Genomic DNA, 18,438 nt, shown 5'->3' on the forward strand with positions numbered 1-18,438 from the left:
ACACACACACACACACACACACACACACACACACACACACACACACAAACAAACATCTGGCCGTCCTCATCCACACTGACACACACACACACACACAAACATCTGGCCATCCTCATCCACACTGTTTACCTACTTGCTCACTCCTCAATGTATATTAAGTAGTTTCTAAAACTGTTAACACTGAAAAACAAATTACTAATTTTCAGTTCTTCCTTCAGACCGATACACATTAAAAACTACTGTATCACAACAAGACCTGGTGGTTATACATAGGTCTGTAATTTCAGCAAATAATAGGTAGAAACGAGATCAGAGGTTCACGGCCAGCTTTGGCTACACAACTTCTGAGGCTACCATACTCATTTATCCTGCTTGAGATCCTGTCTCAACAAACAAACAACAAAATAAACCCACTGCACTCAAGAGGTATTCCAGGAGCTTCCTATTATTCCTGTTTCAGTACAATACTGTTAAAGAATAAGAACCTAAACCGGGCGGTGGTGGTGCACGCCTTTAATCCCAGCACTTGGGAGGCAGAGGCAGGCGGATTTCTGAGTTCGAGGCCAGCCTGGTCTACAGAGTGAGTTCCAGGACAGCCAGGGCTACACAGAGAAACCCTGTCTCGAAAAACCAATAAAAAAAAAAAAAGAATAAGAACCTAGAACATGTTAAATTAAAATAGGTGACTGAGGCTTTGCTTTGAAGCATGGCTTCTTTTCCTACTATAGAAGGGTTCATCTGAGAAACTTAAGAAAAACGCCAGGAAGCAAGTCATCCTGATATTCTGAGCTGGCAACAGGAGCAAGAGTTAGTTGATCTGCACTTTCTGAATATCCCCTGGGTGGTTCTGATATCATATCCACTGGGATTTAGCCTCTTGCTGCCCTATGCTGCTCTTTGGCTTGCAACACTATTCGTTTCCTTACCTCAGTCTGAAGAGGTGCCTGCCTGCTTTGATAGCTGTGGAGTTATTTGGTCACACTGACCAGCTACACGATAGAGCAGTTTTGTTCTACAGCCTACATTAGGGCTTTCCTGACGAGGAGTTAACGTTTGTGAATCCATTGATAAGGAGATCAATTCTTAATTCTTCCTCCTGATTTTTAGCTACAGATCTTGCAAATACCAGATATACCCCAAATGTTTGATCTTGGGTTATCTTTGCCTTCAGTTCTGAAGCAGCAGTATGTGCTAAGTATTTTTCCACAGTTTATTAGAAAAGACTGAGACCATGGAGACGGCAGGACTGTCTGATAGTAACTCATCTTGAGATGTGGTCCACTCCTTTCTGCTCCTGGGTAAGTAAGTCTGCGTGTTACTGTCCATGTTGGTAAGAGAACAGTTTCCATCTGAGAGCCACTATTTTTAGCGCTCCTGTTATGATAAACTCACAGTAACCTCAAAAAGAACAAATCAAAGTCAACTTTTTGCCACAGGAAACCAGATCACACTTAATGTTTTGAAACACACCATGGGAGAATAATAAAAAGACGAGCCCTTTCTGCTCACAGACAGATAGGACAGCTCTCAAGACAGTGGAAAAATGCAGCAGGAAACATTTGGTCTGGCCACTATTGTATTAGATTAACTGGAAAAACACCGAGTTCCCAAACACGCCAAGCACACACACACAGGGACAGCGGAGCAGAAGACTCTGGAAGACACTGGACATCAACCTGGTTTGTGATGGGTTTGATGGTGTTATCACCCTAGCTATGGAGAGATGAGGCAGGAGGATCACAACCCAAGACATCTAAAGACAACCTAGTGTCTCAAATTAAAAAAAAACAAACAAACAAAAAACAAAACAAAAACAAAAAAAATTTTAAATTATTTTATGTGTATGAGTGTCTACCCTGCATGTACGCCTACACCATGTGCATGCCTAGTGCTCACAGAGGCCAGAAGAGTGTCAGACCCCTTGGAACCAGAATAACAGACAGCTGTGACCTGCCATGTGGGTGCTGGGAATCAAAGCCAGGGCCCCCGCAAGAGCAGCCAGTGCTCTTAAGTGCTGAGCCATCTTTCCAGCCCTAGAAATGTGTTTCTAAAGGTTTAGAGTGGCGTGAGAAATCACTTATCTTATACACTTAACACTGACTCTAGCCTTAGCCCCAAGTCTTGAGATGGGTTGGTGGGAGGAGGGAAGAGCAAAGCGCTTGGTTTGCTTTCTGCTGGATTACATATAATACTTCTTTTTCCTTTGGTAGAACCAGGGGTTGAACCTAGAGCTTCATGCAAAAGAAGTTAAGCACGCTACCACTGAGTCCCAGCCTTAGCTCAATGCCTTCTCTTAAGTTCACAGAAATGTATCTTTCTTAATTTCTTCATTACAATAATCATAATTTTTTCTTTAGTTAATGAGCAAAATAGATTTATATATGTATGAGTGTTTTGCCTACATGTAGTCTGTGCACTACTTGTGTGTCTGGTGCTCACAGAGATCAGAAGAGTGTTGGATAGCCTGGAACTGGAGTTATGGATAGTTATGAGCCACTACATGGGTGTTGGGAACTGAACCCCAACCCTCTTTGAGAGGAACCAGCGCTCCTAACTGTTAGTATTCTATCTAAACTCCACCTCCACAGTCACCTGGCAACAGCCAGGTAGGCCTGCCAACTATAAAAGGGGCTGCTTACCCCTTCCTCTCTTTTGCTCCCTCGATCCCACGCCTGTAGGTTGTCCTCTGCCCCCTCCCTCCTTCTCTTCCCCCTCTCTCCACGCGGTCATGGCCGGCCTCTACTCCTCTACCTCTCTGCTTTCTCTCCTCTCGCTCTCTTCCCTCTGCCCTGAATAAACCACTTCCCCCTCGGGGAACTGTTTGGTCTGGCATTATCTGTCTAAGCTACATGAGAAAATCTAACACTAACCACTGAGCAGCCACATCTCCAGTCCCCAACCAAGAACTCCCACCTACACTGACCTCATTCCACTTCTCAGGACAGCAGAACAGCTTCCATGTATATACTGGTTTTCTGCTGAGCATCCTTCCCATTAACTGTGGTTAATGTTGAGTAAAGAAATCAATCTGCTGCTGAGTGGGAGTGGCGCTCAACTTTGATTCCGACACTCATAATCTCCAAGTTCAAGGCTAGCCTGGTCTACAGAGCAAATTCCAGGAAAGCGAATTTTCTATGTAGCCTGGGCTACAACCCTGCCTCGAGGGGGGCAGGTAGCAATTCAGCTTTTAGGGAGTTTGTTTAACTCAGCTATGATATGACAGGAAGAAATGAACTGACCAGTTTCTTCAATCAGAATTCTAAACAACCTAATAAAATGTGAGTTCATTTGTATTTATCTTTGTACATTTTTATACTTCAAACAACTCTGCTGATATATGACTTACCACATCATTTACTTTTTGCATCTGGTCTATTTAAATGTGTGTTTGTTTCTTTTTGATGCTGTTTATGAATCACTGGACCACTGCATCCCCCAGGTTTTTTTTTTTTTTTTTTTTGAGACAGGGTTTCTCTGTATAGCCCTGGCTATCCTGGAACTCACTTTGTAGAGCAGGCTGGTCTCAAACTCCACCTGCCTCTGCCTCCCAAGTGCTGGAATTAAAGGCGTGAGACACCACCGCCCGGCACACCCCCCAGTTTTATCCTTCTTATTTTGAGACAAGGTATTATTAACTTGTCAAGGCTGACCTTTGAGATCGTGTTATAGTTTAGAGACCTTGAATTTGCTATCTCCCCGCTTCAGTCTCCCAAGAACCTGGGATTACTGTCCCGTGCTACCAGGCTGTGTTTCATTAAGTATACTTCTCAAAAAACCAATAGGGTTGCCAGAGATGGCTCAGAGGTTAAGTACACTTCCTGAGGTCCTGAGTTCAATTCCCAGCAACCACATGTTGTCTCATAACCATCTATAATGGGATCTGATGCCCTCTTCTGGTGTGTCTGAAGACAGCTACAGTGTACTCATGTAAGAAAACAAACAAACAACAGGCAGATCTCAGGTCTACAGAGTTGAGTTCTAGGACAGTCAGGGATACACAGAGAAATCAGAGAGAAACCCTAAACAAACCAACAACAACAACAACAACAAAACCCAACCAACAATAAAAAAACAAAACAAAGGGCTGGAAATGTTACTTAGTAGTAAAGAGCTTGTCTAACAAATGTGAGGTCACATATGTTGAATCTTCAGTACCACAGATATAAAAAACAAACAAACAAAAAAACAGTTCAATACAGATCTTCCAGTTAGTCCTAGAGTCAATTATTACAATGATTTTTTTGCCCGATCTACTTTTAACTCCCTTTCCCCAGTTTCTTGAGTTTTTTTGTTTTGTTTTTCATTTTGTTTTTTAAACTGTAGGCCAGGCTCTCCTCACAGTCACTGCAATCCTCTTACCTCTGCTTCGCAGTGTGGGGATTATTGGTGAACCCCACCCCTGACTGCTCACTGTTTATAGACTGACAAGGAAGTAGCTGGCAGTACCGCATCATGGAAAAGCAACAGGCTTTGGTAACCAACAGCCACTCCCTAAGAGCAAGGTCCTCACAGCACTCAATAGGGTAAGGTCCTCAGGGTGCACGTTACAGGAAAGGTAACAAGGTGGCAGTTTGAAGAATACAGCCCCACACTGTAGTACTTTTCCTCTTTGTTCTCTTCCAAAAACTTTCCTCCTTTGTGTAGCTGGGGATTGAACGTGAAGACCTTGGATACGCTAGGCAACTGTTCAATACTTAGGTACTCGACCCCAAGCCCCTTTCAAAATTGTTAATGAATGGAGTTGTAGGCCTTACCTCAGGATCACTCATCTAAGAAAAATGGCAGAACAGCCCGGAAATGTTAGGTCAGTTTTTATTCCAAACATCTGGTCTAGTAGCACTTGGGAAGCAGAGGCAGATACTCTGTGAGTTCAAGGTCAGCCTGGTCTACATAGTAAGTTCTAGGGCTGCCAAAGCTACATAGTGAGAGCCTGTCTCAAAAAAACCATACATGATAGGATGCCACATGATCATGACACTAGAGTTAATGTCAGGTATAGTGACACATACTTGAAATGCCAGCACTTGGAACACTGAAGCAGTACTGCAAGTTGGTGGTTAGCCTGGGCTATGTAGTTATGGAAAACCAAATCCAAAACCAGGCAGCTCTTGTTTCTTGCTGGATAACTGTCTGTCCCTCCAAGCCCAGGCACCTGGATGCTCTTGGTACCCAGTCTCACACAAAGCTCACCCAGACTTCAAAGGGCTGGATCCAAGAATGCACAAAGCCCTGGATTCATCCAAAGTAGCCATAAAAACTGGGCAACAGAGGCACATGCCTGTAACTCTACTATCTGAGAAAAATTCGAGGTCATCCTCAACTGTACAGGTGCGTTTGAGGCCAGCTGGGTCTACACTAAGATCCTTATCAAGAAAATAAATAACAACGAACAGCCAGACGTGGTGGTACATGCCTTTAATCCCAACACTATGAAGCAAAGCAGGAAGTGCTGAGTTTGAGGCCATCCTGGTCTACAAATCAAGTTCCAGGACACCCAGAGCTACAAAAAGAAACCGAAAATAAATAGAAGGACAGACAGATAAATGAGGTAAATAAATGAAAGAAATGAAAGAACAAACCGAGGACCATGTAACCCACCTTAGGAGAGTGTTGTAATCTTGAGACAGATGGGAGGCCACCCTGGAAATTGCCATTCTCCTCAGATATGACATCCTGTTTTCTTTCCTATTCTTTTTCTTTGTGACACAGACTCACTGTTTCTGAGGCTAGCCTTGAACTTGTAATTCTCCTGTGTCAAACTCCCCAGAGCTAGGACTGTGTGAGGGAAGAGCTTGCACTGTCATTTCTAGTGGTTCAATCTCTGCCATGGGAGCTGCTGGAGGATGTTGAGTGATATCACTCACTTCTTCTCTACTAGATAGATATAGAAATGCTCCCCAATGCATTCCAACAACCAGAACTAGAACCACCCTACCAGACCCAGGCAGACCAGGACAGACTCAGGGACTGCTTCATAAGCAATTACTAGAAAGGGTTTCATCATACACACAAATGCTGCAAACTAGTGACTTTAGCTTCCTATGCCATATACAGGGCTTCCAGGCAACCCTGGCCCAGAGGAGCAGGTGCTGCTCACAGTGCAGCTGGCACTTCTTCCACACAGGGTCCCACAGTCCTTAGGGAAGGCATTTCTCACATGCCTAACACTCATTCCTACTTAACCCACTTAAATATTTCTGTATGAATCGACATTCAGGCTTTTAAAATAGTTCACATGCTAAATTTTCCTATCCTGTGTCCTTTTCCTGATTTTGAGACCGCATTTCATGTAGCATAGGCTATCCTCAAATGTGTGAGATAGCTGAAAATGAGTTTGATGATCTTACTGTGTCTGAATCCCAAGTGCTAGCTAGAATTATAGGCCTGTGTTACCATGCCCTAACAATTAATTTTAAGTGGTATTTTAAAAATTGAACCTTGATGGGGCTGGAATTAAGTGCTCAGCAATTAAGAGCACCTGCTGTTCTTGCAAAGGACTTAAGTTTGGTTCCTACATTGACAAGGTGGCTCACAAGCATCAGAAGAGGAGAGCTAACACACTCCTCAGTATTCTGTGAATAGCAAACATACATGCCCTGTACTTTTACATAGACTATGCATGTACATATATAGCAGCAAAAATCTTTAAAAGGGGGGCAGGGGGACCTGTGAGTTCAAGGCCTGCTTAATTCCAGACCAATGTTATATACTGAAACTCTGTCTCAACAACAAAATAAAAATTAAAAGTAAACAATTGAAACTGTCAGGGACAGAAGCAACACTGAGAGGTCAACCAGTATTTTCCTATCAAATCCCTGAACTCATTCAGCGAGGGAGAAACCAGGCAGGATAAATGGTAAATATGGGAGACTGAGGCAGGAGGATCACCTCAAGTTCAACCTGGGCTCTTCTGTGAGGCCTCACTGCAAAAGGTAAAAAGCAAACAACTCAGCTCAAAGACAGAAAAACATTCAAAACTCTTGTCAGGAGACTAAGGGGGTGGGGGGGGAGTTAAGACCAGTTCTGAAGGGGCAGTGTGAAAAGATGCTAGAGAGCTTGCAGTCACCTCAGGCTCAACTGTAAAAAACAAGGCATTCCAACAGCTTTAGAAAGTCACCAGAAAGCAGACCTTAGTGAGGAGACAGAGGAACCCACTCAGCTTTAACACTGGGCCATAGCACAAGCCTGGCTGGGGCGGCTCCATCTCCAGATCTCACCTTGCAGCAGAAAGTAGTCTGGGGCAGTACGCTTCAGGGCAGCCTTGGCTTTCTCTCCACTCCAGTCCACTTCCAGCGCTTCTTTTACAGGGCAGAAAAGCACTTTCTGTGGGAAAAAGGCAGAATGCTTACAAGTAAGTATGCTGCTTTGAATCAGAGCAGGAACACTTTCCAGGCCACACAAATTTAAACATTCAAAGCCAGTGCCCACTAAAACCTAAGACATACCTCCTTCATACTCTGAACAGGGACGGACATGTGCTCCCTATGTAGGAAGATGGCACAGCCAACCTCCTAAGACCTGTTTCATTTTGGTCTCACTATTTAGAGCAGGCTGACCTCAAACTTGCAGAGATCCTTCTGTTTCAGCCTCTCAGACTCAACTGGATGAAGTGGTACATAAGCCTTTAATTCTGGAACCCAAGGGCTTGAGGCAGGAGATGGAGAGCCAGCTTGAGCTACTACATAGCAAGACTCAATCTAAAAAACTACAAAAGGTATTAAACAGAGCATTCTTTAATTATGAAGAAAACAAAAATTTAAATATTTCCCAGTACAATGGTTTGATGTTGAGAGTATGAAAAAGAGTAAGGGGTGGGACAAAAGGTCCAGGCTACAGAAACAGAAACAGCATTTGCAAAGGTCCTGTGGCAGGACTATATATGCATCAGTCATGCACTAAAGCACATTACCTCTTGTCTTGTACTGGGGTTGGCCATGGCATCACAACTGCTGAGCAAATGCTCTACCACTAACCTAGCCCCAAATCAAACTAAAATTCAGTGGGATGTATTAATTTTAAATTGTAATTTATTTAGTGCAAAAGTATTACTGATCTCCCTCTAAAAGTTAGGAAACACCAAAAAGGAAAAACAACACAACAACACAGGGCCAGAGAGATTGGTCAGCAAGGTCAAGATGCTGGTCAAGTTTGACAACCTGAGGTCCACCTCTGGAGGCCACGTGATGGAAGAAAACTGATTCTTACGAGATGTAGACACACATGCACGCACGCACGCACAGAATAAAACATTAAAATAAAAAGAGCATATGTGGCCTAGAAGAGATGGCAGAGCAGTTAAGAACACATACTGTTCTTGCAGAGGAACTAAGTTCAATTCCCAGCTTCCATGCCCAGTTCCTATAATCATATAATTCCCATTCCAAGGAATATGAGCTTCTGGCCTGCATAGGCACCTGAACATACTCATAATTAAAAAGAAACATTAAAAAAGACCCAAACATCACTTACTTTCTCCTGAGCAAAACAGTCCCATATTACCCAAACATACACATTTTCTGGGAAGGGAATTTCCAAGAAAGCATGCAGGAGATGGGCGTCTTGGGTGAAAAGTCTAGTAAACAGAATAAGAAAGCTATCTCTATAGTAACAGTAACAGAACACTGGTTCCATCCAGTGGCTACCACAAGCAAATACTGCAATCCAGGAAGCTAGGCTTGCCTATCAGAAGAGAATTAATTAATTAACACATGGAACAGTAAGAAACTAGAATGAATATTGTGCTGAGAGGTACTGAACTCACTGAAAATATACAGAGAAATAAATGTAGCTGGTTATTGGTTAGGCATGTGTAGGGTTATAATCCCAGCACTTGAGAGGCAAGCTGGCTAGCTGGACTAGCTGACAAGGTGGGCTCTGGGTTCAAGAAAGACACCTGACCTCATTATATAAATTAAGCATAGCAATCAAGAACGACAGACAGCCTGATATTAATCTCAGGTGGCTTCTATGTGCAAACATGTATAACCCGTAAGCATGAACGGCATAAATGTGTAGATAGAGTTACTCATTCCCCAGATGATTAGAAACTGCTGAGAAACGGGTTTGTACCATTTTTTCAAAAGTACCTCTCCACAAAATATTTATCATCATAGCAGAAAAAGCAACCTCTTAGAGGCCGAAGAGCTGGCTCAGTGGTAAACAGCCCTGGCTGCTCTTATGTCAGACCTGGGTTTGATTCTCAGCATCCACAGGACAGCTTGCTACCATCTGTAACTCCAGTTCCAGGGAGTCTGACCCCCCTTCTAGCCTCCCATGAAAACTATACAGATTCAGGCATGAAAATGACTTTGGGCTAGGACAAGGAAGTAGGCTCAGATATTTTGGTCTTCCTGATAAGCTGGAATTTTGTTTATTGCATTGCTTGTTCTTTGACTATTTGTGTTTATTGTCTTGTTTGTTCCTTGACTATTTGCATCTATTGTATTGTTAGACCCTCAACCTAGAACTGACCTGAATACATGCATGTAATTAAAATGGTATAAAAGTAAAAAGGAGGAGGGAGGATGGGATAGCGGGTTTATGGAGGGGGGGAATGGGGAAAGGGGATAACATCTGAAATGTAAACTATCCAAGAAAAAAAAGAAAAAAAGAAAACAACATTAAAGTTTTAAAAACTAAGTAATAAGTCAGTTTTGTGCAAAATTAAAAAAAAAATCAAACAAACAAAAAAAAAGACTATGCATGTGGTACATAAACATTCAATGCAGGCAAAATACCCATACACGTAAAATAAAGGGGAAAATTTTATCTATCCATCCATACATCTAATTTTTTGGTTTTTCGAGACAGGGTTTCTCTGTGTAGCCATGGCTGTCCTGGAACTCACTTTGTAGACCAGGCTGGCCTTGACTCAAGATATTTGTCTTCTGCCTCCTGAGTACTGGGAATAAAGGCATGTGCCACCACCATCTGGTGGCAATTTTTTAATATATATATAAAAAAAAAAGTACCCATCATGCTGATGCATATTTATTTACAATCCCAGAACGGGGGAGGCAGAGGCAGGAGAATGCCATCTTTATAGCCTAGGCTATAAACCTACTTCCTGGATCAGCCAGAGCTATATACTGAGAACCTATCTGAAAAGAAAAAAGTACTCAACCCTATGACAACCAAATGTTGGACAATTTTCACGCAACAGCACACTTGAAACAAAGCCTGAGGTTAGCAAGTATTACTGCTACATGCTATTGGCCATGGAATGTAAACTGGCAAAAACAGAATCTGGAAAAGGTGAAGATACCCTTCTTATCTTAAGTTTACTCTACAGAAAAGAACACATTTGCCCAAGTAGATTATATACAACCTCATGTGCGTAAACAGAACGCTTAGCACAGCACAGTCTCTAACAGGGCAATGCCATCAACAGCACAGATATATAAACAGTATGAAGGAAGCCCTGCAGTACTGTCCAAGAGGACTAGTTATGATGGTGTAGTCATGAATACATGGTGTGCAACTCCCACGCCAGCAGCTACAGGTGTTTACTGAGTGCTAGAGTTGTCGGTTTTTATACTGTATTTAATATTAAATAGCCATATGTGTCTAGTAACTACCACAAAGGACAGCAAAGCTCCACAGACATACAAACAGATGGCCCCACCGACATAATGCTTCTCTCACAAAGCAGGTGGCAGCACCCATGCAACAGAAAACCAGTTCTGAAGTAGTGAAGAGACACGGGAAGCAGGTCTATAGATAAGGCTTATGCACACAGACAGGAGGTGGGAACTAGAACCAACTGCTGATATTCATTATTTACACTGACAAAGAGCAGAAAGGCTCAGCCACGCCATGTCAAACATGCTTGCTTCTTTAGTTTGGTAGTATGTATGGTGCTAGCTAGGACTCTTAGCTTATGCTTAAACTCTTGTACAGAGAGTGGTTTTATTTTTTTTTTTTTTTTTTTTTTGAAAGAGTGACTAAAAACAAACCATTTACTTTAGGTATATGAATGTTATAGACTACATACATACCTGCTGGATCCCCTGGAACCAGGGTCCTTTCAAGAGCAACAAGTGCTCTCAAATGCTGAGCCCTCTCTCTCTAGCCCCCAAAGTCTGAGTTCTTTAGATTTACAAACATGATTAAATCAAAGGCAAGTGCACATGAGTGGGGTCTGACCTTTCTGTGCCTTTTTAATCTACTCACACATCCCAAGAGCCCTGGAGTCACCTGTTCAGGAGTAAAATAAAGCAGAGAGTAAAGAAAAGGGCGGCGGAGATTAGAATGCCAGCACTGAGAACATGGGTGTCTAAGTTTATTATTACTCTTAACCTTCAAGGATGTGGCATATTTCTGTACATGAAATAAACAATTATATGCATACTTACACGTGTATCAGACACAGTGGCAACAGTACACCTTGGACTCAGCATTCTGAAACATTAAATACTGAAAACACAAGGCCTCTTTGGGCTACAGACTGAGTTTAAACCCAGCAGGGCTACCCTTTTTCAGTTATAAAGAGAGGTAAGAAAAGAGAAAGGGAAGGGAAGGAATGGAGGACTGGGAACAGATAGACACACAGACAGAGAAAGAGACAGACACACACACTTGATGAGGGTTCATCCTATGTGTTCATGTTGTTGGAACTGAAAATTTTTCCCCATAAAGAAAGACATCACTCCCCATCTCCGCTAACTATCTTCCCTGGAAAACCTGACGCCAGTCTCCTACCAAACACTTTGTAGATACCAGTGCATTCCGTGTCTCTGAACCAGTAGTTCTCAACCTTCCTAATGCTACAACCCTTCCTCATATTGTGGTGACCCCCAACCATAAATTATCTTTCTTTCTTCTTTGTTTTCAACACAGGGTTTTTCTCAGGAGCCTCGACTGACCCAGAATTCAGCTCTGTAGACCAGGCTGTCGTTGAACTCAAGAGATCTATCTGCCAGCCTCTGCTTCCCCAGTGCTGAGATGAAAGGTGTGCACATGACCGTCTGGCCACATAACTATTTCCATTGCTACTTCTGAACTATAATTTGGCTATTATAAATCATAATGTAAATATCTGTTTTTCAACAGCGACCCCGTGAAGTCATTTGACATCCAAAAAAGTTGGTAACAGCAGCTCTAAACCAAGCAATCTTGATACCTAGGAGGGCTATAACCATCACTGGTCTGTGAGGACCCTGCCTTGACAATTCAGTGAGTCACTTTTGTTTCTGAGGAAGTTTCTTATCTTTGGAATTCTGTTCTCTCAGATTAAGTAATTGATCTATGAAAACTAGTGTACTGTGAAGCTAAGTCATTTAGTTCTTCTCACAGTTAATCCCATGATCTAGGTTTAAAATGTCAACGATCTCCTTCAATCTTGTCCTTTTCTTTTTTTTTTTTTTTTGGTTTTTCGAGACAGGGTTTCTCTGTATAGCCCTGGCTGTCCTGGAACTCACTCTGTAGACCAGGCTGGCCTCGAACTCAGAAATCCGCCTGCCTCTGCCTCCCGAGTGCTGGGATTAAAGGCGTGCGCCACCACCGCCCGGCCAATCTTGTTCTTTTCTGTTGCAGGAAATGCCATTACGTTGAACTGTGTTTTCTAACTATGACTGTGCTAAGCACTGGCCTAAAAATATTAAAAATAAACAAAACTTTCCTAATCATTTTTTAGTGATCTATTTATTTCATGTATGTGAGTACACTGTCGCTGTCTTCAGACACACCAGAAGAAGGCATCAGACCCCACTGCAGATGGTTGTTAAGTCACCATGTGGTTGCCGGGAAATGGACTCCTGGAAGAGTAGTCAGTGCTCTTAACCGCTGAGCCTTCTCTCCAGCCCACAAATCTAGTATTGTAAAAGCACATTTATTTATTCATTTACTGTGTGTGTACACATACATACACAGAGGTCAGAGGCCAATTTGTAGGAGTTGATTCTCTCCTCCCACCATGTGTGTCCTGAAGTACTAACTTAGATGATGTGGTTGGATGACAAGTCCTTTACCCATCTAACCAGCCCAGGGACTAAACTCTAAAGGGAAGATGGAGTTGTAGCTCAGTGGTCAAAGAGCCTACAATACTTAACAGGCCCCAGACACAGACACACACAAAATAAACACATGTAACCTAAAAACCAAAGTACCAAAAAGATGCTAACAAGCCCGAGTGCCAGCTGCCTCCAGTTGGGCCTTTCCTACTGCACTATTTATCACAGGCACATGCGTGATAAAAAGGCCCAACTTCCTAGATGTGTGAAAACCACAAGCTCTGTTTTTCCTCTTTGTTTTCTGAAGTTTCTAATTTAGGAGCACACCATGTACCTTGAACCCAAAGTGGTTTTACAGCATTTGATTGAACCCAGGACAAGTGGGAGGAGAGGGGGACTCTGACAGACACCTTTCACAGGAAACAGGAAGTAGCTGCTTCCCTCACCCCATCTTGCAATCTGAGTAGAGCTCAACTATTTATTCTATACAATTTAGGAAACCTTAAAATCTGGGTGAAGGAACTTAACTAGACAAAACTTCAAAATTCCAGGGCCACTTCACCTGGTGGCAGGAAGATCTGGGTGAACCTGGTCAACATTCTGAGTTCCAGGTCAGCCAGGACTGACACACTCAAAAAATTATAAATAAGTAAAATAGAATCCCAAGGCCCTCTCTGCCCAAATAGAGAAGTTGTTACTACCAGGTGGCAAAGCCACAGGCCAAACACTGCCACACCCTGTCCTTGCCCTGTGTTCTGGGTGAGACACAAAGCCAAGGTCTGGAATCCAGAGGATTGTCAGAAGGAATGTGCTGCATGCTGTGCACCCTCAGGAGCTCAGGACTGGAATCCCAGCTGAACAGTCCCATTGTAACAGCTGACTAACAATGTCAGCTGGGGAATATTTTGATATCTTCAGTTTCTGCCCTCTATAAGGAACACACTGCACAAAGGGCCAAGTGCCGGCAGAGCGCTCAGAAATGGCACACCAAGGCTGCCAAGTACTGGCCTGGGGTCCCCACATTCTCCTCATAGTGACAGAAAAGTGGCTCCCAAACGAAGCTTCCATATCCACCCTAGTGGGTATCATCAGAAGTGACTCCAGGGAAACTTCCAGCTGTGAATGGCTAACAAAGCCAGGGCTTTTTCCATTTGAATGCAAAATGTGGGCCTCAATCAGAGAAGGCCCTTAAGCCATAAAACCCTTCACCCAGGGCCAAGTGTCACACTTGTAAGAGGGTGTGATTTATAAACTGTCAGAGCCGCCCACAAAGCTCCTTTTGTGCTCCTCCATTTGTTAACAATTTCTCTCCCCACCAAACTCAAGCAGCCATGCAGAGAAAGCCTGACTGGGCCTCAGAAAGACTCCAGGTCTGGCCCAAACTCCAACGTTCACTCTCGGTAATTACAGTCCTGTGAATAGACACTAAAATTAGAGCTTGATAATCCTCTGCATCGGGCTCACAGATAAAGCTATCCCAACACACACAGAGAAGTACGGGACAGGAAATGCACAGTTCTTTCTGCCTGGCAGGGAAACTCAGTCCCAGTGCTGCAGATCCCGCACAGAAGCTCCAGTGCTCAATGCAGCTTTACAAGGATGCTCCAACCAGCTGCCTTCCTTTCTCAACATTGACATCTACAGGGCAAAGAGTAAATGTGGGCTTGGTCCCATCATTTCTCAGTTTAACAAAACCAATACAAGCCACTTCAAATTGTTTTCCCCACTGCAAGATTCTCTTGTCTAATACCAGCTAAAGAAACCATTGCTTTCTGATCGCTTTCCTAAGTGCTTCCTCTAAAATAAGTTTAAACACTGCACTAAACCCAAACACAAGGCCAAGTCCCCAGGTTCTACATCCAATACTGGTGGGGGAAAAAAAAACAAGAAAAAGAAAACCCACACACAACACCAGCAATTGCTATACACATATTAAAGACCTTTCTGTTTGTTTTGAGATGAAGTCTCACGTAGCCCAGGCTAACCTGGAACTAGAGCAAATAGCTTTGAACTTCTGATCCTCAGTCTCTACTTCCTAAATGCTGGGATTATAAGGCATGAGTCACCATGCTGGGTCCACATGTCACAGGGAGTACCCAGATCCTCCTTTACAATACAGAGCTCCAGCCCAACTCGTCACCTCTCTGAGACAGGATCTATTACTGAACCTGGTACTCACTACACTGACCAACCAGCAAGGCCCAGGAATCTGCTGGTCTCCACCTCCCTGGCACTGGTTTACATACAGGCATGAGCTGCCCGCCATGAGGTCTGGGGATGAACTTGCTCATCACCACACTTGTACAGTAAACACTTTATTAACTGAGCATCTCAAGTCACGTTGTGGCTCACAACTGTCTGTAATGCCCGTCTCAGAAAAGTCTGACACCCTCTTCCAGTCTCATAGGTCACTGTCACACGGCACACACATATACATAAAGGTAAATCACCCATATACATAAAGGGTAAAAAGAAAAAGTGAAGAGCTACACAGAGAAACCCAATCTGTGTGTGTATGTGTGTGTGTGGGGGGTGAATGTAAACTGGCTCCTGCACAGTTAGGACCTTACTGAAGGTAGAAGAAGAAAATGATTGGGAGGGGAGTAGGTGATAAGAGGGAGACATAACTACTTCTGCTCCAGTCTGACACTAGAGGTCAAAACTGACGCCTTTTATGCCAAATCCGTACAACAAACTTGTCACCTGGCCACCACGGTGATGCACCAGAACAGTACTTAAATCATTTGAAAAGGCTGCCAGAACTGTAAAGGATTTCTAATTTTCTGGAAAAATCTCATTTGGAATATAAACCCATTTTCTTGGGTGGGAGGAGCTGGCTGGAATCAGCAGTAGCCATCCATACCCTACTGAATGCTTGCCTACTGTCAGGCTTCACCTTCCAGGCTTACCTCATTGGCAGTTATGGAAGGCCCTCCCCATAAGGTCCCAGGGCTTCTGACCTCCGCTCTCTCACTCACCTTTTTGATCATGGTTGTCTCCGATGAATCAAGCTTTGCTCTCTTGGCATCAGGTCCATCTTCCACTCCTTGGCTGACTTTGGCAACTTTGGTTTTTTCTCTAGAGACAGACAATGGGAGGAAGCCAAGAGTTTGAAAGTTACATCACGCCGGGCGGTGGTGGCGCACATCTTTAATCCCAGCACTTGGGAGGCAGAGGCAGAGGCAGGCGGATTTCTGAGTTTGAGAGTTAGAGGCTAGCATGGTCTACAGAGTGAGTTCCAGGACAGCCAGGGCTACACAGAGAAACCCTGTCTCGAAAAACCAAAAGAAAAAAAAAAAGAAAAAAGAAAGTTACATCACTGGAATGTAAATTTTAGAAAATGTTTACCAGCTCACAGGATACCTATGTCTAATGAGCAAAAAGCTAAGCTTGAACCCAGCCTGGTCTAGAGTCTAGACAGCCAAGGCTATGCAGAGAAACCCTGCCTCAACAAACAAAACAAATGTACAAACAAAAAAAGAGCAAAAAGGTTTTGGAATCAATGAGATCTGAGCTCAAATCTCACCTCGGCCACTGGAGAGAGCTGATAAATCAGTTAACCATTCTTAGACTAGCTGCCCCTGATGGGATGATGGGAAGAAAACGGCATAAACAAACTGCCTAGCATAAGCATGCTCCCATAAGCCAAAGAGACTGCTTTGAGAACATTCTTAAGGAGTCAAGAACTGAAGAGCCGAACCTAACTCCTCCTCCTCCTGCTGCTGCGGAAGTCTCATGCTAGAGCAGCCCAGCCTGCTCTGCCCTCGCTATAACCGTTCAATTCATTACAGCCCGAGCAACAGACCTTTCTACAGCTTCTGGGTGGCTAGGGTAGGAGACGGTGAGAATATGTCTGCCCCTGTCAAAGGCTGCTCGCTCCCAACCCCACTCATGTTTGAGACAGGGTTTCTCTGTGTAGCCCTGGCTATCCTGGAATTTACTCTATAGATCAGGCTGGCCTAAAACTCAGAGAACCTGCCTGTGTCTCCCAAGTGCTGGGATTAAAGGTGTGCACCAACCAAGAAACTTGTGGGCCAGAGAAATGCCAATGACTTGCTGGAGAAGCTGAACAACGAGAACACTGCTCAGAGGAAGATGTGCCCAACTGTACCTCTCACTGGCCAGGCTGCAGGCTTTAGATGCTGTCTGAGAGACTGAGACAAGAGAGGGAGCAACAGAGTAAAAATATAATGAAGGGGGGCCAAATACCCAGCGCATACAGGTTTATAAATACTCTACCGTCTGCCATCTTTCTCTCGAAAGCTGTAAATAAAAACACTGCAGGTCATGTCATGTGAGAATTATTAAGCTCTGCAGCTTCATGATCAAGACAAGGGATAAGGTCTGTATGCTCCATAGTAGGTTCTGAACCTTGGAGCTTTTCCAAGGCAGGCTGAACGTGCCCAAAGGACTACCCATTTAACTAGCAGGCACTCCGTCTTTATCTCTCAACATGCAAGCAAAAGCTAAAGACCAAGTGTTTAAAACCCAAGCACACCTTCCTGGACAGCACGCGAGTTCCAACCCTCAAGTTCAGGAGTTGGGACACCCACGTGATGCAGTTTGTCCACAACATTGTATGCTTTGGGCTTCAGATGACATCACTGCTTTCAAAAGTGGGGTCTACATGTCTCCTAAAATTCTGAACCCACAAGCTAGGCAGGCATGGCAGCACATGCCTTTGATCCTACCACTCAGTAGGCAGAGGTAGGCGGATCTCTGAGTTGGAAGTTAGCCTGGCCCACAGAGTTCCAGAACAACCAAACAAAGAAACCATGCCTTGAAAAAACAACAAAAACGTGAATCCACAAAACAACTCTACTTCATAATTTGTTAATTCCTTGTTTCAGAATGTTCTGAAGTATTATAGTAAAGTAAGCTACTTCACTGAGGCAGTTCCTTTCCTACCATAAGTACTACTCAACTGTGGAAATGTTCCCTTCGGCCTCTCCTCCCAGCACTTACTCTACAAATTCATGCTCTCCAAGATTTGCAAAGGTGTACCCATGGTACCCAAAGACATCTCCTGTGAAGAACTTGATGCTGTTTCTGTGACAGATCTGGTCGACTTTAATGATGACATCTCTGGAGCAGCAAGTCAGGCACACCTGAAGGGAGACAGGAACTGATTGGTAAGAGCTGCAAACTGTTAAACACTGCCCTGCTGTCTACATAAATCTTAAATTAACTGGCTCTCTGGTAGGCTTAAGACCAGTTTCAACAGGAACAACAGGTTCTTTGGGTGCTGTGAGTAAGAGACAAAAGAGAAGTTGCAGGTTTTGGGGTGTAGAAAAATATACATGATGATGACCACTTAAGAAAACCACTCGAGCCGGGCGGTGGTGGCGCACGCCTTTAATCCCAGCACTTGGGAGGCAGAGGCAGGCGGATTTCTGAGTTCGAGGCTAGCCTGGTCTACAGAGTGAGATCCAGGACAGCCAGAGCTACACAGAGAAACCCTGTCTCGAAAAACCAAAAAAAAAAAAAA

General features: G+C 43.7%; 1 protein-coding gene across 2 annotated transcripts in view; it reads right to left on the reverse strand.

Annotated features, from left to right (window-relative positions):
* The window catches only part of Sae1 (SUMO1 activating enzyme subunit 1), a 57,265-nt gene that overhangs the window by 22,177 nt on the left and 16,650 nt on the right, over positions 1–18,438 (reverse strand). For both annotated transcript variants that reach the window (XM_028779555.1, XM_028779556.1), the window contains exons 4-6: positions 17,916–18,058; positions 15,929–16,028; positions 7,218–7,323 (exon numbers count right to left, since the gene is read on the reverse strand). In XM_028779555.1, coding sequence (XP_028635388.1) covers positions 7,218–7,323; positions 15,929–16,028; positions 17,916–18,058 — 349 coding nt within the window. The remainder of the gene's footprint in view (positions 1–7,217; positions 7,324–15,928; positions 16,029–17,915; positions 18,059–18,438) is intronic.

The sequence above is a fragment of the Grammomys surdaster genome, unplaced genomic scaffold (assembly GCF_004785775.1).
Source record: "Grammomys surdaster isolate TR1022 unplaced genomic scaffold, NIH_TR_1.0 354, whole genome shotgun sequence".
NCBI classification, from domain to species: domain Eukaryota; kingdom Metazoa; phylum Chordata; class Mammalia; order Rodentia; family Muridae; genus Grammomys; species Grammomys surdaster.